The 25,911-nt window shown below is 36.0% G+C and overlaps 1 protein-coding gene across 2 annotated transcripts; it reads left to right on the top strand.

Moving 5' to 3' along the window:
• The first annotated feature begins 1,505 nt into the window (after positions 1–1,505).
• On the top strand, positions 1,506–23,125 carry LOC138334842 (histone acetyltransferase KAT7-like). 2 transcript variants are annotated; one of them, XM_069283611.1, is made up of 13 exons: positions 1,506–1,697; positions 6,824–6,959; positions 10,347–10,739; positions 11,433–11,515; positions 13,422–13,508; positions 16,685–16,891; positions 17,580–17,777; positions 18,120–18,209; positions 19,620–19,760; positions 20,463–20,556; positions 20,986–21,132; positions 21,563–21,669; positions 22,280–23,125. In XM_069283611.1, exons 1-13 carry the CDS (start codon positions 1,683–1,685, stop codon positions 22,391–22,393), a joined length of 1,812 nt encoding a protein of 603 aa, XP_069139712.1. In that variant the 5' UTR covers positions 1,506–1,682; the 3' UTR covers positions 22,394–23,125. The 2 variants fall into 2 exon arrangements, with proteins under 2 accessions (XP_069139712.1, XP_069139713.1); XM_069283612.1 differs by having other exon boundaries at positions 1,507–1,697; positions 6,824–6,944.
• Positions 23,126–25,911: the final 2,786 nt, after the last annotated feature.

The raw sequence follows: 25,911 nt of genomic DNA, 5'->3' as shown, positions 1-25,911 counted from the left end.
AGATATTCAAACTATTCACAAAATCTGGTGAGGGGTACATGTACATATAGCTATTACTACAAAATGTTTAATTCTATATCTTAGGATGTAGGTTTTACAATGTAAAGACATTTTGTTCATTCTTTTCTTCATAAGATCCGTAGGGTAATAAAGGGATTGAATTGAATTTTTGGACTGTATAACCAAGTCAGGATGTTAGTTACAGGTAAAAGAATTCATGACCAGAGGGCAAAATTAATGTCAGTGGGGCGAAATAAGTTCTGATTCAGATTATTTTATTTCCTTGTTTTTAATAAATTGGAGGGTTGACATAAACACATACCATATAACAATGCAGACAGTGCTGGACAAACATATAACTACATCTTACATAACATAACAGGTACATTGTATGATTAAATATGTATATATACTGCTTCATCAGACATAATATCATTATCATAATACACATTTCAAAGCCTTGCAAATGGTAATATTAATTAACATAAATTCGAAATTCAAATTATCTCGTCGCTTTAAAGCCAAATCCATGCATTTTCCAAATATGTTTAATTCCCCTATATTTTGGGTTGATAATAAAAGTACCAATTTAAACATAGGAGGGCGTCTGTAATAATATGATTTAAAGTATTTTTTCTTAAATCAGAGTAACAATTGCATATAAGTATAAAGTGAATTTTATCTGTAATATCATTAGCATTACAGACCTCACGCAACCTTTTAATTCTCTGACGATTCCTGTATCTCCCTCGTGCAATATTTAAGTAAATGTGAAAGGAAACACACATAGAAGCGGGTATCTTGTGCCATTACCGCCCATTACCTTTATAAGGATTTCAGTTGTCGTCATATCATTGTAACATAATAGCCCTCCCACGTTTAAATATCTAGTTTTTTTTTTTTTTTTTTTTTTTTTTTTGTTTTTTCTTTTGTCGAAAATGAACAAAACTGTTTCATTTTAATAATTACTAATAATTCAATCCACATGTACAGACGTCAACTTTCGATATCGCTAATACGACAACTAATGCGGTTTTATAATGAACCTGGGAGTCACATTTAATGACCTCTACCATTTGCTTTGTTACATTTATTTTTTATTTTTAAAGACACAATGTTATAACTTGAAATTTACATGTCTATTTTTTACATATATATATACTATTTCACCTCAACAAAATAGAATTTTTTTTTAAGATTATCATTAACAGCAATCAGTCGAGTTAATTTACTATCTAATTAGAGTGTTTATCTAACCTGTTGCTATAGCACGAATCATAAATAAATCCGTTCATTAGTTCTATGCTGATCTGGTTGTAAGTTGATTTTTGATATTTTTTAGTATGACAAAACGAAATTGTTTTATTTTGAAACATGTAAAGTTTCATCTGACTTCGTTCGGCTATATGGAACTAACATGTTTGAAATCAGTCATATATATTTAGTGTCGCGCTACCACAAGAAGCAAACCCGTTCGAGTTACGTCCCTTAAAGGAAATAGATGCAAATGTTTTTCCAACAGGTGGCGGTGTTACCGGAACAAGATCGGCGCGAAAAGAATCTAGACGAAAATGAATGAAAAAAAGAAGAAAACATCCGTAATAATTGACGATAATTAAGCAAATATGAATCCTTGATCCCTGACCAACGATCTGCGTGAACAGGAGAAACTTTCACTCAGCATGCCTAGGCGAAAAGTGCGTAACAAATCCGCTTACATTCACTTCTGTTTTGTTACTACATTTAGAATTTTGAGACGCTGTGCATCTTTGAAATTCATTGTGTTATGATTTTGAACTTAAGAATGTTGTGTTATATTACTCATGATAAATGTACCATAAACTTTCAAAAAAAGAACATTCTATTGATGGATCAATGATTAAACGCCTATAAGATCCAAATCACAAACGATGGCCGAATGAGCTTGGGGCTCGGGCATTCGGTCAAAAATTCAAATACCACCTCAGCCTAGCATAAGCTGATAATGAACCCGAACTTATCAGTACTCAATCGATAAAACTGGTATTTAAATAATTTGTTGTCCTCTAAATTACAAAAAGTCTGAACAAAATGTCCTTTCAAACCTTCTCTAAACTATAGTCCTCATCATTGAGCAGGGGAATATCCAAGGTAAATTTGTATAAAAAGATCAGTACAAAAATGTGCTAAGTGTGTACAACAGGAACAGGACAAAAACGCACAGATTCGTGTAATTATGACATTATTTTTTACAGAGATGTGATTCTTCATCTTTTCACAGGATTTCCTCTGACTGAACAATAGGGCTGCCGCGATACGGCAGAAGCGTACCACGATATATTGCGATACACAACAACTGTATTGTGATATGTATTGCAATATTTTGACCTTAACATATGTGTTGTCTATTTTGTATATATTCCATAATAAAAACACCCATTACATTATACAAACATACAGTGCTATGTTATGTAGTTTTACATCGATTTGAACCATGTTGTTGAGTAACAAAAATGTTCAAATGTGTTCTTGTTTTAAAAAAAATACGAGTCTGTTTGTGAAAACGATAGGCTAACTGTTACAGACGATCGTAACCTAATAATGCAATAACTAAACATGATAGTGTCTGCAAATATTTACACTTTTGAACCTAAATGATGAACAAATTTACGTACAATTGTCCTGGCAAAATAAGCTTACGATCGTGATTAAACTTCAAAGGGCTGACCGGCTTGCAGTGTTGTTTTGACACGTGTAGGAAATCGAAAATGGCGGCGGACGATGAAGCCTGAAAAAGCTGGCAAAATCCCTGCAGCCATGTATTCACCGGGCCTTAAATGTGTTTAGAGAATTAGATATTCCGGTATTGTTGATTGATGGAGCGAATCAGCTTGATAATATTTCAGAAACTAGCCTAATGTCATATTGTTTATATTCAACGTCATGCAAATGTTTGAATCATTTGAACATTATACACGTTAGTTACAAACATTTGACCGACATCTGAATCGAATGAAAACGAAAGGGATACCCACATGGCTTCATATTATCGGAAAGGAAAACAAATACAACTTGCTGGTTTTGTTTTAATGACAGGACGTTTTAATTATATCAAATTAATGAAATTATGATACTAAGAAAATATATCGTAAAAAACCGGTACAGGTAAACTGTATCGCGGTACAATATTTTTTGGTGGTGTATTGCAATACCCCAATATACCGGTGAACCGCGGCAGCCCTACTGAACAATCTTTATGACAATCAAAGCATGTCAGATGTGATATGAAACATCATAAAATGACATTTTCATACACATGGTGGAGAATTTACTGTCATCATTTGAGCAATTTCCTCACTTTGCTTACAGGATTAACCAGGCCACATCCATGCTATTTAGTATCAAGATTTGGTGCTGCATGCTGACATCTAAAGGCAATTCTATCTTTGTATACAAAGGGTAATCTGCACTTGTGGGTAGGTATTGATGGTGAGGTCATGTGTTTGGGAGCATAATATAATATTATTTAAAAGAAAACAATGAGTTCCCTTCACACAATAATGACATCACAATTGATATCTTTCCATAAGGGAGATAACTCTCAATAGTACAAAGACACCAATAATATAGTTCAATTGGAGACAAATGCTTGTAGCAAACAATTCACTGTTCAGTGACTGATATAGAGTAACACTGTTACATGTAGAGATAATTTGGAGGGTTCATTGTGCCAGTGCTGGTTTAGACACAATTTAAAAGAGTTAAAAAAGACTTTACATATATATTCTGGTATACTAGCTGTTCCAAGTGATCTACAACTCTGCTGCTAAACAAATACTTTGTTATTTTTAGCTATTGTATTTTAGCTATTTTAGTTATTCTTAGACAGCTTGAGTGACCTTTTGTGAAGCCATTTAAACCAATGATTATTTAATTTTCTAATAATTTTGTAAATGCAAACTTTTCAAAAGTCTGTAAATATGGAAAGTTTAAAAAATTAGAGAGAGGCGGAGAAAAATATGTAGAACACTTTAAATGTTTTTTTTCTGTCATAAAAAGGGGGGGAAATAATAAACCATACAACTTTAATTGGAAATATGCGTATCCTGACGACTTGTTACATATCAAGCATTCTCTAATCAGGCATGGGCACAATTACTTCAAAATGTAATTAATTAATAATCGATTACTTGGGAGAAAATGCTGTAATCGATTAATAATCGATTACAGGTACCATTGACCTGTAATCGATTACAATCGATTACTTTACAAAAAGTAATTGAAATTTTTAGTTGATTTATTATATTTTATCTTCTATCACAATATTCTCAATTTTTACTTTTTACGATTTGATAGCATTCAACGACCAGTTATATTTATATAAAATAGTTTCATTGGAATTAGTTAAACTGTTAATTTAGTTTCAAGTTTACACCTGTCCCACATCATGCTTTTTAAACTGGTTTGTCTTAGAAGTAAATAAAACTTAAAACTTGAAACTAGAAATGGCCATGTGCATTTCTCGTATGTGGTTAATTGATAACCTGCATTTTGCAGATGACCGTATAACACAACAAGTGGATATTTTAAACCTGAAATCTAATTCTTGATTCTTCTAGTGAGAAAGCGGAAATCTGTAGCAGTGTAATTTTTCTTATATTTATAATTTTCATTTACAATTCAATGCATGTTAAATATATAACAAGAGGCCCAGAGGGCCTGTATCGCTCACCTGGTTTGTAATGTCAAGTCATGTTCTGAATACAGGTTCATTGTTTCTTTTCTGAAGGAATTTGAATATTTACCTCTTATTTCCCTATTGGGCCCCGCCCCTCCTGCCCCCGGGGGGTCAGAGCCAAAATTTATACAAGTTCTGTTCCCCTTCCCCAAGGATATTTGTGGCCAAATTTGGTTACAATCCATGCAGAACTCTAGGACAAGTAGCGATTTATAGGATTTACCTCTATTTCCCCTATTGGGCCCCACCCTCCTGCCCCCGGGGGGTCAGAGCCAAAATTTATACAAGTTCTTTCCCCCTTCCCCCAAGGATGTTTGTGGCCAAATTTGGTTACAATCCATGCAGAACTCTAGGACAAGTAGCGATTTATAGGATTTACCTCTATTTCCCCTATTGGGCCCCACCCTCCTGCCCCCGGGGGGTCAGAGCCAAAATTTATACAAGTTCTTTCCCCCTTCCCCCAAGGATGTTTGTGGCCAAATTTGGTTACAATCCATGCAGAACTCTAGGACAAGTAGCGATTTATAGGATTTACCTCTATTTCCCCTATTGGGCCCCGCCCCTCCTGCCCCTGGGGGGTCAGAGCCAAAATTTATACAAGTTCTGTTACCCTTCCCTCAAGGATGTTTGTGGCCAAATTTGGTTACAATCCATGCAGAACTCTAGGACAAGTAGCGTTTTATAGGATTTACCTCTATTTCCCCTATTGGGCCCCGCCCCTCCTGCCCCCAGGGGGTCAGAGCCAAAATTTATACAAGTTCTGTTCCCCTTTCCCCAAGGATGTTTGTGGCCAAATTTGGTTACAATCCATGCAGAACTCTAGGACAAGTAGCGTTTTATAGGATTTACCTTTATTTTCCCTATTGGGCCCCGCCCCTTCTGCCCCTAGGGGGTCAGAGCCAAAATTTATACAAGTTCTGTTCCCCTTCCCCCAAGGATGTTTGTGGCCAAATTTGGTTACAATCCATGCAGAACTCTAGGACAAGTAGCGTTTTATAGGATTTACCTCTATTTCCCCTATTGGGCCCCGCCCCTCCTGCCCCCAGGGGGTCAGAGCCAAAATTTATACAAGTTCTGTTCCCCTTCCCCCAAGGATGTTTGTGGCCAAATTTGGTTACAATCCATGCAGAACTCTAGGACAAGTAGCGTTTTATAGGATTTACCTTTATTTTCCCTATTGGGCCCCGCCCCTCCTGCCCCTGGGGGGTCAGAGCCAAAATTTATACAAGTTCTGTTCCCCTTCCCCCAAGGATGTTTGTGGCCAAATTTGGTTACAATCCATGCAGAACTCTATGACTAGTAGCGATTTAAAGGAAATGTTGACGGACGGACGGACGACGGACACCGCGCCATGACATAAGCTCACCGGCCCTTCGGGCCAGGTGAGCTAAAAATGAATCAAGTATATAATTTAAGATTTTTTTTAAAGCAAAAATGTGACTTATGCTTCTGAGCTAAACAGATAAATCTTGGTTGACTGTACAGGTAAAAAGAACAGCTACTGGGAATATCAAACAGAATTAATTGACTTCTCATTGTTTCCTAAAACAACAAGTTCATTGGAAATCTGAGGACATACTCCCTGAAACAACTGAATTGATCTTAGTCAATGCCTGTTGACTTTTATGAAAACAATGCTTTCCATTGTTTAATACAATATGCTCTTATGCCCATGGGCACACTGGTGAAACTTAAAATTAGCTATAAAGTGTACCTGTATAGACATTAGACAATTCGTTTGTATTCTTTATTTCTTTGAGCCTTACAGTTCATCAGAAAACTAATTATAGAATAGACCAATAATAAACACTGTTACATCTATCTTCAGTTTTAGTTGAACTACAGCAGACAAGTTGAACTTTACACTTTCTAAACTTAGTATACTGGCTGCTAAATTCAACTTCATAATAGGTATAATGTAATTGAAAAGTAATCGAAATGTAATTACGATTACACAGTAAAATTTTATTGTAATCGATTACGATTATGATTACAAGTAATCGAAATAGCCGTCGATTACTTGAGAAAATGTAATTAATTACAATTGATTACGATTTTACGATTACCCCATGCCTGTCTCTAATTATAGTTTACATTTCATTACAGAGGCCTAGAGAGGTGGTGTCATCTGAGGAAAGTGACCATGAACCTGACCAGACATCTGCTGAGAGTGATGAAGATAGCTCAGACACCATAGCCCCCCGCATTACTAGGCGCTCAGCAGCAGGTATAATCTCCCCTGGTAAACACTTTATATATATATATATATATCCAGAGCCAGAGCAGGTTACCAATGTGGAACTTGCCACTTAGAAAAAATTGTTATTAATTCATTTCTTGTATTGCATGGAATATAATAAAAAAAAAAAGAATATACTGTACTTGGTCGCAACCAGTTACTGTGATCTACCAATTACCGTGATTTCTGCACACGCTCTATCTCAGGCCCATTTTTTTTAATTTTTTGATCAGCTAATCACAGTAGCCATGCAAATGGTCATTCAACAAAAAATTGTTCATTTGCAACAGATATTGCCAACACATCTTTGTTTTCCTTTTGAAATCAGAGTTTGCAACACTCAATCGCAGAGAGGAACGTATGAAATTGTGACTTACTTGCATATTAATCCTGAAATTTCATGAAATCATCGTTTATCTTGTTTGTCAATCGTTTTCAAAAATTGTTTGCATCAAAGTAGGTCAAAGTATGCAAAATAATGGGTTTATGACAAGTTCCGATCGGGCATGGATAGACAGGATCAAAGGTAGTTTTTAGCTGGTTCATACGTCTTGTGTTTACCCTTTTTTCAAACAAAATTAATTGATTTGTATTTATTGAATTTCTGTAAGTTTTAGGTAATTTACACCTTTGTTTGTCTAAGTTTACTCCAGCCCAGAGCAGAATCTTGTTTTTAGTGATTCCCTGGTCACGTATCAAACACACCTTTAGACAGTGCTTTTGTTTTTCGTGATGCTTTCGGTCAGTCACTTGATCCCAAAATAACCATGAAATATGATTATATTATTGCACAAAAAGATATCAAATAGATGTTGGTCACTTTAATGAAACACAAAGTAAGTTTTGGTGCAATAAGCATATTTTTAGCCCCCCATCTGATATTCAAATCGCCTTTCGTCCGTGGTCCGTTGTCCGTCCGTCCTTCCGTCCGTCCGTCCGTTAACAATTCTTGTTACCGCTATTTCTCAGAAAGTACTAAAGGGATCTTTTTCAAATTTCATATGTAGGTTCCCCTATGGCCCTAGTTGTGCATATTGCATTTTGGGACCGATCGGTCAACAAGATGGCCGACAGGCGGCCATCTTGGATTTTGGTAGTTAAAGTTTGTTACCGCTATTTCTCAAAAAGTACTGAAGGGATCTTTCTTAAATTTCATATGCAGGTTCTCCTAGGACCCTAGTTGTGCATATTGCATTTTGGGACCGATCGGTGAACAAGATGGCCGACAGGCGGCCATCTTGGATTTTGATAGTTAAAGTTTGTTACCGCTATTTCTCAGAAAGTACTGAAGGGATCTTTCTCAAATTTCATATGTAGGTTCCCCTAGGACCCTAGTTGTGCATATTGCATTTTGGGACCGATCGGCGAACAAGATGGCCGACAGGCGGCCATCTTGGATTTTGATAGTTAAAGTTTGTTACCGCTATTTCTCAGAAAGTACTGAAGGGATCTTTCTCACATTTCATATGTAGGTTCCCCTCGGACCCTAGTTGTGCATATTGCGTTTTGGGACCGATCGGTCAACAAGAGGCGGCCACCTTGGATTTTGATAGTTAAAGTTTGTTACCGCTATTTCTCAGAAAGTACTGAAGGGATCTTTCTCAAATTTCATATGTAGGTTCCCCTAGGACCCTAGTTGTGCATATTGCATTTTGGGACCGATCGGTCAACAAGATGGCCGACAGGCGGCCATCTTGGATTTTGATAGTTAAAGTTTGTTACCGCTATTTCTCAGAAAGTACTGAAGGGATCTTTCTCACATTTCATATGTAGGTTCCCCTAGGACCCTAGTTGTGCATATTGCATTTTGGGACCGATCGGTCAACAAGATGGCCGACAGGCGGCCATCTTGGATTTTGATAGTTAAAGTTTGTTACCGCTATTTCTCAGAAAGTACTGAAGGGATCTTTCTCAAATTTCATATGCAGGTTCCCCTAGGACCCTAGTTGTGCATATTGCATTTTGGGACCGATCGGTCAACAAGATGGCGGACAGGCGGCCATCTTGGATTTTGATAGTTAAAGTTTGTTACTGCTATTTCTCAGAAAGTACTAAAGGGATCTATCTCAAATGTCATATATAGGTTCCCCTAGGGCCCTAGTTGTGCATATTGCATTTTGGGACCGATCGGTGAACAAGATGGCTGCCAGGTGGCCATCTTGTATTTTGATAGTTAAAGTTTGTTACCGCAATTTCTGAGAAAGTACAAAAGGGATCTTTCTCAAATTTCATATGTAGGTTCCCCTAGGGACCTAGTTGTGCATATTGTGTTTTGATACTGATTTGTCAACAAGACAGACGGCCATCTTGGATTTTGGTAGTGGAAGTTTGTTACCACTATTTCTCAGAAAGTATTGAAGGGATCTCAAGCAAATTCCATACATAGGATCCCCTAGGGCCCTAGTTATGCATATTGCGTTTTGGGACCAATCAGTCAACAAGATGGCCGTCTGGCAGCCATCTTGGATTTTGATAGTTAAAGTTTGTTATTGCTATTTCTAAAAAAAGTACTGAAAGGATGTCTCTCAAATTTTATATGTAGGTTCCCTTAGGGCCTTAGTTGTGCATATTGCATTTTGTAACTGATAGGTCAACAAGATGGCTGCACGGCCGCCATCTTGGATTTCATTGTTGAAGTTTGTTACCACTATTTCTTAGAAAGTACTGCAGTGATCTGTCTCAAATTTTATGTGTAGTCGTGTTTGAAAAAGTTTGAAAAGCAGGGAAAAGATCCCTCTTTCCATTGTCAGACATAGATCATTCTTTGGTGGGCGCCAAGATCCCTCTGGGATCTCTTGTTAAAAGCACATTTCCTTTCGATTTTGAAATCACAGTAACTGGTCCTGTTTGTATCCTCAACTGTACAATAAGCAGTGAAAATAAATGGCTTCTGTTCAAAAAAACATATTCGAATTAAACAACGACTATTGTTGCTGAAGTATCTTTGACTAAAGATATTTCATGTCAATTTTCAACGCCTTCTGTGCGTTAGTTATGACAAAATCCTTAAAAAAAATTGAAAAAATCACGGCAACTGGTCGTGACCCAGTAGAACCATTAATTTGTTGGACATTTAATTTTGTTTATTGTAGAGGGTACATAAAAAACAACGAAAATAAAACACTCAAGAAAATTTTACCAGAACTAAATCTTTATCTTAAATAAAAGAACAACGAAAATTTCCTCAAACAAAAACATTTAAAGACATCAAACAAAGAAGTGTTACCCCAACAAAATTAAATGTTTTAAATGTGGAAGGTATGGTGGTATGCACGATAACTATCATGTATGAGCTAAAAAAAAGTTACAATTCAAAATTTCACCAATTAAAACGTTTGGATAATATTGTCTAATATATGTAATTCATTATCTTAGCCAATTTTATTTCAGGCCTTGTTTCATCAGTCGGTATTTCCTCGCCTGCTCGGAAAAGAAGAAAAACAGAAACAAGGACTTCAGAATCTGCATCAGAATGTGAAAAAGAACCATCTAATATTACTCAAAACAAATCCTCGCGTAAAAGTGTAGATAGTAAACAACAAACAAATAAAGCTGGTTCAAAGGACAAAACGCCGTCATCGCAAGGAAAGGGAAAGCAATCGGCCAAAGCCAAAAATGTTAGTCAGGCTAAACTGAATGAAAAGACAGTGTCTAAAAGAAAGACTGTTGAAACTACAGCAGAAAATGGCTTCATGTCTATCTGGACAGAAAAACGCCCAACTCCTTCCATGGACTACAATGAGAGTAATGCCAAGTGTCCGCTGCCTGGTTGTGATTCTAAAGGTAGGTGTTGGAAGCTGGTTTCCATGTTTTCCCTCCAGTTTTGACTTTGATGGTCCTTGGGACCCTTAGGTTTGAAAGTTTGAAGTCCCAAACCAAAATAGTGATTTCATTTTACTAGAAAATGCCAGCATAGGTATCTTATATTGTACTGATTTTATTTTGAAATATTCATCAATATTTATCAAACATTAGTGGGACTTAATCATGTACCACATGATACCCAATAACGTTTGTTCGGTACTAGTATTTCCAGTGGTGATGAAATGAAACTATTCGTAACTTCCTGCTGAAATGACATTTGGCGGGATATCATCTTTGGACATCATTTCATCACCAATAGAAACAATAGTCCCGTACAAATGTTATCAGGTATTACATGGTACCTAGCTAGGGATCAGGTCACCTCAATAATTTCATTTTTAAAGTCCTGAACAATCAGAGACATTGGTGATCTTCAACAACTAAATTGTTTCGACATTCTTGTGGTTCCAAATAACCCAATTTCAACACAATTCGCCCTGTGTATGGAGACTACTTGGCTTAAAATACCTTTGTTTCTTTAAATGATATATTTGTTTAATAGATATATTGTTAAGGGCCATATATGTTGAAAGTAGTCAAAGATTAAACCCAAAGTTGTGTGTTGCATGTTTATTGAAGTAATTGAGATGAGAGATTTATTTTATTACACAGGTCATTTAACAGGCAGACATGACCGTCACAGAACGTTGGCTTCCTGTCCCCTGTATCACAACACGTCGGCAGAGGACTGTAAGGTAGGAGTCTTGTCACTATTACTACTATAGGCCTTTTTGGTTTTATGATGATGGTTAAAGTCACACTATACGTAACTATCAACAAAAATTCAAGTTAAATTTGACTCCGATATTGTTAGTTTTTGTAGATGTAGTTGAAATTAAGATATATTAAAGAATATTTATAATGTTTTTTTCAATAACTTCATTTTGGTACAGCAGTTGTTGAAAGTCACTACATGTAAACATGCCTTCATTTCAAACTGGTCGCCATATAGAAGCTGCGATTATTGCCAAATGGAAGTCGGAAAGTTCATGACCCATTTTCGTAAGAGTTCGGACAGACGATACGTAGTTACGGTAGTCACACGATGTTCTTGACAACGACGTTGCAATGTCGGCTAACTTCGGCTTGTTTGACATAGTGGGACCCACCTAGCAATAATTAATATTTATTTGAGTTTTATCAAAATATTTTGAATCATAATCACTGATATTGACTTTGATTTAGTCCTGTCTCTGCATAATTTACAACAGGATTTTTTTTCAACATTCTTTTAAATCATGAAAAAAATAAGAAAGATTCAGATATTGGGCCTTTAAATACAGCAGACAATGTTATACCACTTATAGAGTTAATACTGCTATGTGTGCTATGATTACTTAATTACCACTATACCTAGATGTAATAAAATATAATAATGAAAAGAATTTTAGAGTTTGAAATTTGGACTAATATAAAATTATCAACATTTACAGTGCGGCTTTCAAGTATGTTACATTGTGTAGGTCAAGCACATGTGTTTCTTATTTACAATAGCGTGTAAAGCTTTATTGGATACCAACTTCTGTTAGGGTCATTGTATAACTACTAATTACATAGCCGTGTTGTTAATTATGATACAGAATAAGTCCTAATGATTAACCATATTTCCCCATGTTATACAGCAGCTATCTTGGTATCAGATGTTTCAGGTAATGGGTATCATACCCAAATATTGGCATTCCCTTTTCCAGTTTACTGCTATATAACTCGCCAGTAACCTTTGTACAGAGTCGACTCCAGACTCCAATAAACATATCATACCATCCACTCAATCTGTGTTGAAGTTCTACATTTTTACACTACAAGATACTCATCTACAAGAAACACAACATTACATAGAATCGTATAAGTATAAGAAAACACTATTTATACAAAAGACTTAAATACCAATATACCACAGCCTCCCATACATGCACAAAGAAGGTTTGTGCTTCCTCATAGTGGTCAGTGAGTGGCACAATGTTGATTTTTAAAAGATCTGACAGCTTGACTTAGTATAAGAGGGGAAATTTGAGGTCACCTGTTGTGTTGTTACATCGTAGTTTAAAAATACAGTAAAAATAGCTTTAAATTACTTGTATAGTTGATTAAACTTTTTACAATGGCAATGATTAAAATTTATTAGCCCACCATCATCAGATGGTGGGCTATTCAAATTGCTTTCCGTCTGTGGTCCGTGGTCCGTCTGTTAACATTTTTTATTACCACTATTTCACAGAAAGTGATAAAGGGCTTTGTCTCAAATTTTATATGTAGGTTCCCCTAGGGCCCTAGCTAGTTGTGCATATTGCATTTTCGGACCGATTGGTCAAGAAGATTGCCGACAGGTAGCCATCTTTGATTTTGATAATTGAAGTTTGTTACTGTTATGTATCTCAGAAAGTACTCAAAGGATCTTTCTCAAATTTATATGTAGAAATATGTAGTAAAAGTTTGAAAGCAGAGAAAAGATCCCTCTTTCCTTTCTCAGACATAGATCATTCTTTGGTGGACGCAAAGATCCCTCTGGGATCTATTGTATAAAGAGCAATAGAATTCATAAAAGAAATGTTATTTTGAATTTATAATATGTAATTTACAATGTAAATGTCTTATTTGCAGAGACGAATGGAAGATAGACACAAGGAACAAACAGAAAGAGAGAAAGTTGTTGCTACACTGCACGACAAACGGGACCTCCGTAAACAGGTACATATTACTGATACCTCATATACAGGTTGTATTGATATGCTTTGATAGGATCACAGAAAATCTATGTGATGAACAATCAATGATATGTTTTAATGGACATTGACTTACAGTGATAACTTAATATTATGAATTATCATGCGTTTTTATTAATATTGATAAAAACATGGAAATATAGTGTTATAATTTTTTTTTAAAGTAATGCCCGAAGGGCCGGTGAGCTTATGTCATGGCGCGGCGTCCGTCGTCCGTCGTCCGTCGTCCGTCGTCCGTCCGTCCGTCCGTCCGTCCGTCAACATTTCCTTTAAATCGCTACTAGTCATAGAGTTCTGCATGGATTGTAACCAAATTTGGCCACAAGCATCCTTGGGGGAGGGGGAACAGAACTTGTATAAATTTTGGCTCTAACCCCCCGGGGGCAGGAGGGGCGGGGCCCAATAGGGGAAATAGAGGTAAATCCTTTAAATCGCTACTTGTCCTAGAGTTCTGCATAGAATGTAACCAAATTTGGCCACAAACATCCTTGGGGGAAGGGGAACAGAACTTGTATAAATTTTGGCTCTGACCCCCCGGGGGCAGGAGGGGCGGGGCCCAATAGGGGAAATAGAGGTAAATTCTTTAAATCGCTACTTGTCCTAGAGTTCTGCATGGATTGTAACCAAAATTAGCCACAAACATTCTTGGAGGAGGGGGAACAGAACTTGTATAAATTTTGGCTCTGACCCCCTGGGGGCAGGAGGGGCGGGGCCCAATAGGGGAAATAGAGGTAAATTCATTAAATCGCTACTTGTCCTAGAGTTCTGCATAGATTGTAACCAAAATTAGCCACAAACATCCTTGGGGGAAGGGGAACAGAACTTGTATAAATTTTGGCTCTGATCCCCCAGGGGCACGAGGGGCGGGGCCCAATAGGGGAAATAGAGGTAAATCCTTTAAATCGCTACTAGTCATAGAGTTCTGAATGGAATGTTACCAAATTTGGCCACAAACATCCTTGGAGGAAGGGGATCAGAACTTGTATAAATTTTGGCTCTGGTCCCCTGGGGCAGGAGGGGCGGGGCCCAATAGGGGAAATAGAGGTAAATCCTATAAATCGCTACTTGAGGTAAATCCTTTAAATCGCTACTTGTCATAGAGATCTGCACGTATTGTAACCAAATTTGGCCACAAACACCCTGGGTGGAAGGGGAACAGAACTTGTATAAATTTTTGCTCTGACACCCTGGGGGCAGGAGAGGTGGGGCCCAATAGAGGAAATAGAGGTAAATCCTTTAAATCGCTACTAGTCATAGATTTCTGCATGGAATGTAACCAAATTTGGCCACAAACATCCTTGGGGGAAGGGGAACAGAACTTGTATAAATTTTGGCTCTGGCCCCCCGGGGGCAGGACGGGTGTGGCCCAATAGGGGAAATAGAGGTAAATTCTATTAATCGCTACTTGTCCTAGAGTTCTGCATGGATTGTAACTAAATTTGGCCACAAACATCCTTTGGGGAAGGGGAACAGAACTTGTATAAATTTTGGCTCTGACCCCCCGGGGGCAGGAGGGGGCGGGGCCCAATAGGGGAAATAGAGGTAAATCCTTTAAATCGCTACTTGTCATAGAGTTCTGCATGGATTGTAACTAAATTTGGCCACAAACACCCTGGGTGGAAGGGGAACAGACCTTGTATAAATTTTTGCTCTGACACACTGGGGGCAGGAGAGGTGGGCCCAATAGAGGAAATAGAGGTAAATCCTTTGAATCGCTACTAGTCATAGATTTCTGCATGGAATGTAACCAAATTTGGCCTCAAACATCCTTGGGGGAAGGGGAACAGAACTTGTATCAATTTTGGCTCTAGCCCCCCGGGGGCAGGACGGGTGTGGCCCAATAGGGGAAATAAAGGTAAATCCTATAAATCGCTACTTGTCCTAAAGTTTTGCTTGGATTGTGACCAAATTTGGCCATAAACATCCTTGGGGGAAGGAGAACAGAACTTTGGCTCTGACCCCCTGGGGGCAGGAGGGGTGGGGCCCAATAGGGGACTTAGAGGTTAATATTAACATTCCTTCAGAAAAGAAACAATGAACCTGTATTCAGAACATTACTTGGCATTACAAACCAGGTGAGCGAAACATGGAAATATAGTGTTATAATTTTTTTTTAAAGTAATGTCAGACAATTTTCATATTCATTATGCATTCTTTTACAATCTGATTAAAATGCAGATCCTTACTATCAGTCTGATTAATAATGGATCTGAAAACATTCCATATGGGGATGAAATAATTAGGGCCCCGCATCGAAAATATCCGTCTGTCTGTCCGTCCGTCCGTCTGTCCGTTTTTTTTCTTTTGCACATTAATGATGGAAGGGAGTGGAGTATTTTCCCCATATTTTACATGATGATTCCCCATCCATCTTAGATCTGCTTGGAAATTTTTCAGGCTGAAATTAAATTAAAAAATCGGCCATCTTGGATTTTAACATTTAAAAAAATCACAATGTTGTTGCTCTTAACTGATAAACATTTTGTTATAACATTATGATGCAAAGTTGTTCAGAATTAAACAAGGAGTTGACCGTCCAAAGGTAAGGTCATGGGCCAAGGTTACTAAGTCAAAGGTCAAGGTCAAATTTATTTGAGTTAATTGTATGCTCTTAATGTAATGTTAGCTTGGAATCAGGATTCAAGTTAAATACTTGGAAGACTTTTTCCAAAGAATTATAATAATGTACCATCATCGGTTTCCCAATTAATGTTGACATTAATTATTTATTAGCAACATATAGCTAACACGGAAGAATTCGTTGTCAAAATACTACTTTTCCACTTAAGCACGTCAGACACATAGCGGGGCCCTTTCTGACGTGTCAGTGTTCTAGTTTGCAAGAGCTGTCAGAATAATTTTCGTGTGTAGTCATCTCACCCAAGCTAGGACAAAATGTCATTTTAACTTGATTTAGCTTGGTGGAAAAAAATATAGTGGACTGAAGTACAGGTATTAAAAAAGGTAACAAGTTTGTAATAAGAACGTGACCCCTAATGGGATCCTCTATGTAACTGAGTAATGATAAGGATCTGTAGTTCAATCAGATTGATTCTTTTAGTATGTAACTCTGGACTTTTCTGAATGAAATGTGCCCCAAAACCAACATATTAAATGAAGAACTACTATTCTATAACTTAGATACAGACAGAGGAACAGAAGGAAAAGTCTGAGAATATACGCAAACTAAGGAAAAGTTTACCGGAGGTGACTGAGGAAGAGAAGAAGAAACATCGGAATCATAGGGAGAAATATGAGAAAGGACGAGAACCTCTACTCAACGGTCTTGCCTCCAATTATGATTTAAAGCTATTTAGGGAAGCTCAAGCTCGTGCATGTGAAGTACTGGTAAGTGATCAAAGATATCTGTTATATAAAGTATAAAATAAACATATTCAGTCTGACTGGTTAAAATTCCAGCTTTAAATACAGATTCAATATATTATGAATTTGTTAAATGAAAACTCTGAAAAAATGCTGAGTTATTTTAAATCCATTGTCAGTTTTTATCCTGCTCCTTCACCAAAATTGAGGAATAGTACTTTTGGGTAACATTATAGCTTGTTAAGATAAAACATTGTTATCAATATTCTATGTTCATTATTTTAAAATATATTGAAATTAATGTCAATATGAGATTTCAAATTTTAGATTACTCAAAGAAAAGTTGTTAACTTACGATAAGTTTTGACCTTCCACATAGTCTTCTTCAGCCGAGTGTGTTACTGAGAAATGGTCAGTGTAGTGTAGTAGTAACACATTTAGCTCAAGAAGACAGTGTGATACAGTCGAAATATAATGTAAGAACTTTTTTCTGGGTAATAGAAAATTGGAAATCTAATACAAATTCAGGGAAAGAGAACAACATTGAGTCTCAGTGTTGTTTTACCTATGTCTTGTCATAAAATGGAGACGTTGCTTAATTAGATACTTCATCAAATGCAAACTCTAACCAGATGCAAAAAAAAATCAAAGCTCTGATGTAGAAAGTTATTTTTCATACCTATTAGTGGAAATTCTTTACTACTTTAAACAGGAGCACGAAATTACACAACACTACACGCGGAGTGACTTGCAGGAATATAGAATAAAAAAGCTGGAGATTGGGCGATTTGAGATGACCACCTGGTACTCCAGTCCCTACCCAGAGGAGTATGCTCGTTTGCCAAAGATATATCTTTGTGAATTCTGTCTCAAATACATGAAAACTGCCACCATCCTTAGGCGTCACATGGTAAGTTTATTATTATAGCTTATCTGAAAATTCACCAACCTATACTAAAAGAAGGGCTGCGATGGCAGTGTAGTTCAGATGTTACGGCATATTATCACAAGCCCTCCACCTCAAGGTCTGTAGTTTGAATCCCATGTGGTATGTATAACTCCAGCAAACAATGGTATGTTTCTTAATGTAAATATACTGTGTCTGAATCAGTTTTAGATAATGCCAATTGTGTGGAATCAATGATGAACTTAATGAAAAATTCTGGTGTAAGATAATGTAAACTAGATAGCAAACAAAAACAAAGTTTATTTGTAATTGATATATACCTGATTGACTGATATGTTTGTTCAGGCTAAGTGTGTTTGGCGTCACCCACCTGGAGATGAGATTTACCGCAAAAACAGTATATCGGTATTTGAAGTTGATGGAAAACGCAACAAGGTTTGTGGATCCAATACCATATTTTTGCGAGTATAGTGCACACTTTTTTTCTTAAATTATCAAGTGAAAAGTTGGGGTGCGCACTATACGCAGGTACAAGGCATGGCCAGCTCCTGGGTCATGATCACCGACCGGCAGGTCCTAGATAAAGTGTGCAGTAACATTTTGTATATGTTGTCGTGATATGGTTATGATTTAATACTTGGATCTTTAAGTCAATGATCAATGCATATATTCAATATAAAAGGAAAACATCACTTGAAATTTCTATCTTTAATTCCTTGAAAGTTCGTTTTGGGAGCACGTGTTCATGACTGGACACATGTTACGATCGTGAATCTTCAGTAAGCTATCTCCAAATCTAAATGGCTAAATGAATATAGTCTGGAGCTTGAAACAATGTATAAGTGTGTAATTGATTCGTCACATTAAACAGATTACCTTATAAATATGTTTCTCCAGCATGTAAAAAACTTTTGAACTTGCAAATGTTTACGGAAGCGAGTATATGAAACTAAAACCTTCTTACATTAACACTGACCAATCGGCACTTTAAATGATGGTATAACTGTAGAATTTACTCTTCTTACCATTTATTGAAATGGTTCTGCAAGATCTCATCCTGATTTCAATACTAATTCAAATAATTGAGAATACGGAAATGTGCAGTCAGTAGCCTACTACCTGTGGTTGATTAGCCTACTCGGTCGGCTTTCCAGCTAATACCTTGATCAATGATTAAATCTAAATGCCTATCAGATACACAATAGACTTGATTGATACCACTTGGAATCACACAAGGTATGATTAATTATTTGATTGTAAAAACATCGTTGTTGAGATCCTCATTATAGTGTCATTGGCAATTCACAAGCTAACTAGGCCTGCCGTTGTGTAAACAAAGTGTCAATCATCGTGTCAAACTCCTCTCGCCAGATAATGTTAATGAACAGAAGGTTGTTTTAAGCACTGATAAACAATAAGAACCGTTTGATTTTGTTCTTCAAGAGTGATTGGAGGCAATGCAAAATGTTTTGAACGAAGATACAAAAATATTTTTTTTTTTTGTATTTTTTTTTTCCAAAATGAAACTCAAAAACGTACCTGCGCACTATACGTGGGTGTGCACTATACGCGCAAAAATACGGTATTTGTTGGGACAGCTGATTTGATATTGTAGATATTGTTAATAAATATGAGATTAGAACAATTTGGAACATGATTTAATGTATTCTTAGCAACAAGTAACAAAGATTCTCTCTATTCTGTCAAAATGGGAAACCTATAAAGAATTTGGCAAATTTTTCGATATTTCTGTAACAAAAATTTATATATTTCTAATTGGTATTATTACTCTCAAAATAACTGCCAACTAAATGATGCTTTCTCATCCATATATTTTTGTTACAGGTATATTGCCAGAATCTGTGCTTGTTGGCCAAGCTTTTTCTGGACCACAAAACCTTGTACTTTGATGTAGAACCTTTCCTTTTCTATGTGATGACGGAGAATGACTCCCATGGCTGCCATATAGTAGGCTACTTCTCGAAGGTAAGCATAGCACACTTTATAATCCATCTGAATACAGATCCCTATTCTCACTCATATAGGATGGGACAGCATTCATTCAGAGTCACATTCAGGTAAGCTTTATGCTCACTGTATTTCAGTTTAATTACTGAAAACTGAAAACATTACATCATTGCATGCATACAGGTAGCTATGTTGTGCTCTTGGGGCGAAATGGCTACATACATGAAAATGACTACATACAAAAAAAATGATTTTAACAGCTGATGCAAACTATTTCGTCCCCATAAAGAAATAAAAGAGGTAGTAATTTGATTGGTCAATATGAAAGGTCATCAGAACGAGACCCTGTATACTAAATTCTCTATGAAATGCAGTGAGAATGAGGATTGTAATTACATTACTATTCAATATGATGTGATTACACATTGTATAGATATCAAACAACAACTGGTGAAATTCAAACCATTGTTCCACTGAAGTGAACACAAAAATTGAAGTTTGATCATTCAGACATATGCATCTTCACTTTATGATTATTGAACTGGAGATATTGCAGATAAAAAGCATATGGTTAGTTTAATCTCGAGTCCATACTCCCACAGTTACTGAAATTATTTATCAAACTTCCTCAGTGTTATTCACATAGACAAACTAGATTGCTTAAAAATTCCATGTCGTTGATGGACTTCAATTAACTTGACTGTATAATTTTAATTTTAGGAAAAAAATTCCTTCTTGAATTACAATGTGTCCTGTATCCTGACTCTGCCTCAGTATATGCGACAAGGCTATGGGAAGATGCTGATAGACTTCAGTGAGTACAGACCTACGCAGGGGATATTGATAGTAGGATTAGACACATCTACTCCTGGCTGTCTCTTCTTATACTGAAATGATACATTATAGAACTGGCAGCATATATATCTATATTTATATAGAATGTACAGCGGACCTGCGATAATCCGAACGCTGATTTGTCCAGAAAACTTGACAGAAATAACAACAAACAGATTTGATCACAACTTTGGGATGGGGATACAGGTGTTTAAGAGTTCCACTGTATTGTGGTTATATTTAGATATTTTGTATTATGAAGCAAGATTTGATTTTTAATAGCAAGTCTTTGTAAGGGGGAGGAGGAGAGAGATATCTTCAAAACAAGTTTCATAAAATTAGGGGTCAATACTAACAGTAGCCTAGTGATTTAGAATATATTTTAATGTAGAATTATTTACCTTTTCAGGTTATTTGTTAAGTCGAAATGAGAACAAGATTGGCTCACCAGAACGACCTCTGTCTGACCTTGGCCTCATCAGTTATAGAAGTTATTGGAAAGACACCTTATTAAATTATCTCCATAAATATAAAGGTGCAGAAATCTGCATCAAAGGTAAGCAGACTTTAATTTCTGTAATTAAACAGTAATTATATATATAAATTATCACTTTAATCATTGATCAATATCCAGTTCATGTGGTTTATAAAAAAAACTTATGCCATGCTTGGTTTTATGACAGATTACTCATCAAATTGAATGTGAAGACTTGATTCAAAATAAACTGGTTTTGATTCATAGCAATATGTATTCATAGCAATATGTCATTATTTGTTAAGTTAAGTAATTTTGGCCTAGAGTCATTGAATGTCATATAATCTATCTTAAATAGAAAAATAGTAATGAAACTATATTGAATTTACAAACATGCTTTTATAAAACACATAATACAAAATGTACATCAATTTCTATGTATTGAATGGTTGTTGAACACTCTCAGCTATGATTGACCTTTGCCCATGTTTTTAATCATCTCTTCCTTCAGATGTAAGTCAGGAAACAGGAATCAATGCTAATGACATTGTGAGTACACTACAGGCTCTGGGCATGCTGAAGTACTGGAAAGGGAAGCACTTGGTCCTCAAAAGACAGGTATGAAATAACAAACAACATATACTACTTATTGTATACAATGTACTGTACACTAACTTACTCTCACATTTCTGTTAGATTTTGTGTATTTTTAGTCTAAATCATGAAACAAAATTTCTTTGAAAAAGTCCATAGGCATGATATTAAATGTGAAATTAAATTACCGCAAAAATATTTTGGTTTACAGTATACATGAGTACAAGTATCTTGTTAACGTAAGCAAAGTACCTATCATCAAATTACTTTGAATTACTGGAATTGATTCAACCACTAGACACTAGACTAGACACACCTATGTACCAAGAAGAGAGATTTTTAGCCAATACTTTTACAACATTATAATAACGTGACTTTTTCTTACGTTTTCATTGGTTAAGTCCCCAGGCATTATTTAGCCATAGAGGACAGAATATTAAAGTGGAAATTTAATTCCACCAGACAGAGATATAAAAGAAGTTTATAAGGTCCACAAATGAATAAGAAAGTAGTTATCAAGCATTTAATGTCTGACAGTTTCTAGTTTGTAATATATGATATTCTATTTCAAGGATGTGGAGTTTAATATTGTTTTCCTTTCTTTATTATTCATTCTTTTTTCTCTTTCCTGTAGGATCTTATGGAAGAATACTTGGAGAAGAAATCCAAACATCTGAATGACCTACGAACAGTAGATTCTTCGTGTCTAAAATGGACGCCTCCGACAAAGCGAGTTACTCAGGCGTGATGTTGTATGCGGGATGTGACTTCCGCAGGCATGTTTGTAGTTAAAAGCATCACAGACTGTAAAAGTGATCTATAAAACATTGCTATATCTCAAATAGTGCAGATTGTCCAATTACGCTGGCACATATTCTGAATGATTATGTGTACAAACTTTGACAGGCTACGATTTTGGGAATCATGATCTGATATCGGATCAGTGTAACAAGTTTCTTGTTGATATGAAAACAGGGATAATGTTGTTTTAGAATGTCAAATTCACTACTGAATGTAGATTATCATGAAATGAAATGATATTTTAACAAATTCAGTACACATGGACACCTTGAAGATCTTCATATGAAGATGTTTTAGTAATGAAGAAATAATGATTGAGAATGTTTTATTATTATATAATGGTAGGGCATGCACATCGTATAGTTACAGGTATACATGTAGAAAGTATTTTATGATATTGCAGGACTTTCCATGGTGTCCTGCTACTTGTCATTGTGGTTGAGAATCTTGTACTCGAGGGGAATGAAGCCGTATGTAGTTTAGGTGAAATCTTGTTGTTAATTTGTTGTATATTTATAAGTTTTATCTGACAGGACGTGTTCGATGTACGACTTTGGGCTGGGAACTAGATACAATCATGGAGTAGAAAAGACTGCATGTTTAATTTTTATCCTGTCTTCAATTTTTGTCCAATATTAAATCTTTACGTAAAATAAACTTTTGTATTGTGGTAAAACTATTTATTGTTTTGTACAGCAATTTTTATGGCTTTTAAGTGAGTTGATCAAAACATAAAGTCAACTACAGTTTACTATAGAATGCCAGTAGAATGATAAAGTTCTGTTCTACTTTGTTTCTTGGATACTTTATTAGTGTAACAACCAGTAGCATTAAAGGACATGCCTGGTTTTATTGTTGGTGGAGGAAAACCAAGAGAAAAACCATCGACCAGCAATCAGTACTGTACTGGCAACTGCCTGAACTCGCGACCAACAGGTGTAAGGCTTGTGGTAATATGTTGGGACATCTTGTAACCATTCTGTCACCACAGCCCTTCACAAAAAGAGACCCTCGGAATGTGTGTTAATTGTAAATCACTAAATATTAAACAGCAGATTCACACTTACTTTAATAATAACACCCCTGGTTACACGGTATATAGACAGGAAATCTCAAACAAATGTCAGTGACTACTGTATTATAAACATAAGACTTTTCATACCTAGAGAGTAACACACACATGTTACATGCTGTGATGAAACATGGTTTGCTTACGTGGATTTCAAACTTCCTACTCAGGTGGAGGTCAAGTGATAAATGCTGAAAGTAAATATATCAATACTGGCCATATTCATATCGTAGATCAGTAGGAAACTTGTTTGTTTGAGGGCCCAATTATTATTTTACCAGTACCTTAGATTTATGTTATGTGTACTTTTTTTTTTTACAGTAAAATCGAAGAAGATTACTTTATATTTACATTTAGTTGTCCTTTCTACTATATAAACTAACCAAGGCAAAGTGAAGTATATTGACGGTATAACTGACACCCAAAACATGACCTTTATGACGTCATTATGTTGACGTGAACTGATCACCGTCAGAATAGCTGTTCCATCTTTTGAATTTAATCGTCGTTGATAAACGGTTTCCTGGTCTAGCTTAAACAATGTTAATGCAGAGGCCCTAAAATGAGTTGATAATGTAAGTATAAGCATTGAACTATCTTAAACAAACCTATGACATGTAAGAGAATATCTGCAACATTACCTGGAAAATCTGTGACTGCCATTGAGCTTTCTAAGAAAGGTGTGATGATTATAAAATTTTGACTTCATAGATACCAAGGGGGGCCTATTTAAAAGAACGAAGAAATGTTGAAAAGAAAAATTATAAACTTCAGTATATTGATATAGCTATTGATAAAATATTACCAGTCACTTTTCGCAAAATTTTGTCCAGTTTCAACCATGCATAGAAAGTAACCGAGGGATAAAACATCCTCATAATTACCTTTAATTAGTACAGGAGTTCTAGATCCAAAAACGAAGTCGGGGTAAAGAACAATTTATCATCGATTAGTCCCACCTGCCGGTAATCATGATATCACAAAATTCTCATCAAAATATGACGTCACAGAAGGAGTGACTTATCAATGGTCAATTGTTCTTTTCCCATGTCTTTTTGTGATCTTGGCTTCAATTTTACTAAAAGCAAGCAGATTGTAGGGCAAGTTAGTTCAAATGAATGACTTTGACACTCAGTTTTCTTAATCTTAAATAAGCGAACTAGCGTTTCAATGATAAATGATGATTAAAGCCGAATACAACCTTCCTGTCAAATTTGGTTAAATTATTCAGGACAGAGAGGAGCTAAAGACGTCCGCCTTTATCAAATTAAAATTACCTCGAGGACAGGTAAATTACCTCGGAACAGGTAAATTACCTCGAGGACAGGTAAATTATCTCGAGCTTCATCATCGGTCAAACGATAAAAAAAAGATTTACCTAATCTAAATTAACCCAACAATCTAATTAAAATTAGACTTGTAATTCCGCTCCACTACGATAATCTATATTACGCTCCAAATGGAGTAGTCGGTTGTTAAAGCCTTAATGGCCTGTGTTGAAATGTTGTACCCCTTGTACCGACTCTAAATAAAGATTACTTGACTTGACTTGAGCGGAATTACAAGTCTAATTTTAATTAGATTGATTTGCCAAAATAAATGACCTTAAAGTGAACAGTCGGGCAAGGATGGTTAAAGTCGGTAAAAATGATGTGAATGTATCCAGTATAATTTCTTATGAAATGGAAAAATAAAATCTCTCGTCAAAATCTGTCTGCGTACGAAGAAATTAATTTAAAGTATGGAAATTCTAAAACGTCCTCCCAGCTCACTATGTCCGTGGGTACATTTCCACGCAGCCTCGTTTTCAATGCTTTCAACTTTTCTGTACTTTAATGGTCAGAACTGGGAAACTAAGCAGAACTTGACCGTCGTATTAATATGTGAGAACTTTTGGAAGGCCAATGAATGCATTTAGACTGGTTTTCTTTGCCCGACTATTCACTTTAAAGTACAAAATACTATACTTATATTATATAATGATGTGTTCAAAATTAAATCTCTTGGACCTCTTGATTCCCTTTCTATATGAAATATGATAAGGTTATAAAATCAACATGCTTAGCTGTAGAAATGTCAGTCAATATCATTAAAGGGACATGAACCTAAATTAACCATTTAAATTTGAGTAAAATACATATTTAAGACGTGTCAGATACCTTACTAAGTAATATATATCAGTTATTGTGCAAATGTGTAAAATAAATTAATTATAATGGAAATTCCATCTTTCTGTATTTTGAACCGGCCGGTCGAATTTTGTAACGATAGCATAGTAGTGTTAAACTTTAATGACCTCCACTGCAAGTCAAAAACGTGGGTGAAGCGAACACAAACGAATTCCGATAGAAAACATTGTACGTCAAGAGTCAGTAACGTGCGCGATTGGTAAATAA

This window comes from Argopecten irradians, chromosome 11 (genome assembly GCF_041381155.1).
Source record: "Argopecten irradians isolate NY chromosome 11, Ai_NY, whole genome shotgun sequence".
In the NCBI taxonomy this organism is placed as follows: Eukaryota; Metazoa; Mollusca; class Bivalvia; order Pectinida; family Pectinidae; genus Argopecten; species Argopecten irradians.
The sequence above is the reverse complement of the archived record's forward strand: the minus strand, read 5'-3'. Positions and strand labels throughout refer to the sequence as shown.

Coding starts and splice junctions, on each gene's coding strand:
- LOC138334842 (XM_069283611.1), top strand. Junction 6,960..10,346: donor AGCAGGTATAATCTCCCCTG/GTAAACACTTTA, acceptor ATTTTATTTCAG/GCCTTGTTTCATCAGTCGGT. Junction 16,892..17,579: donor CTCGTGCATGTGAAGTACTG/GTAAGTGATCAA, acceptor TACTTTAAACAG/GAGCACGAAATTACACAACA.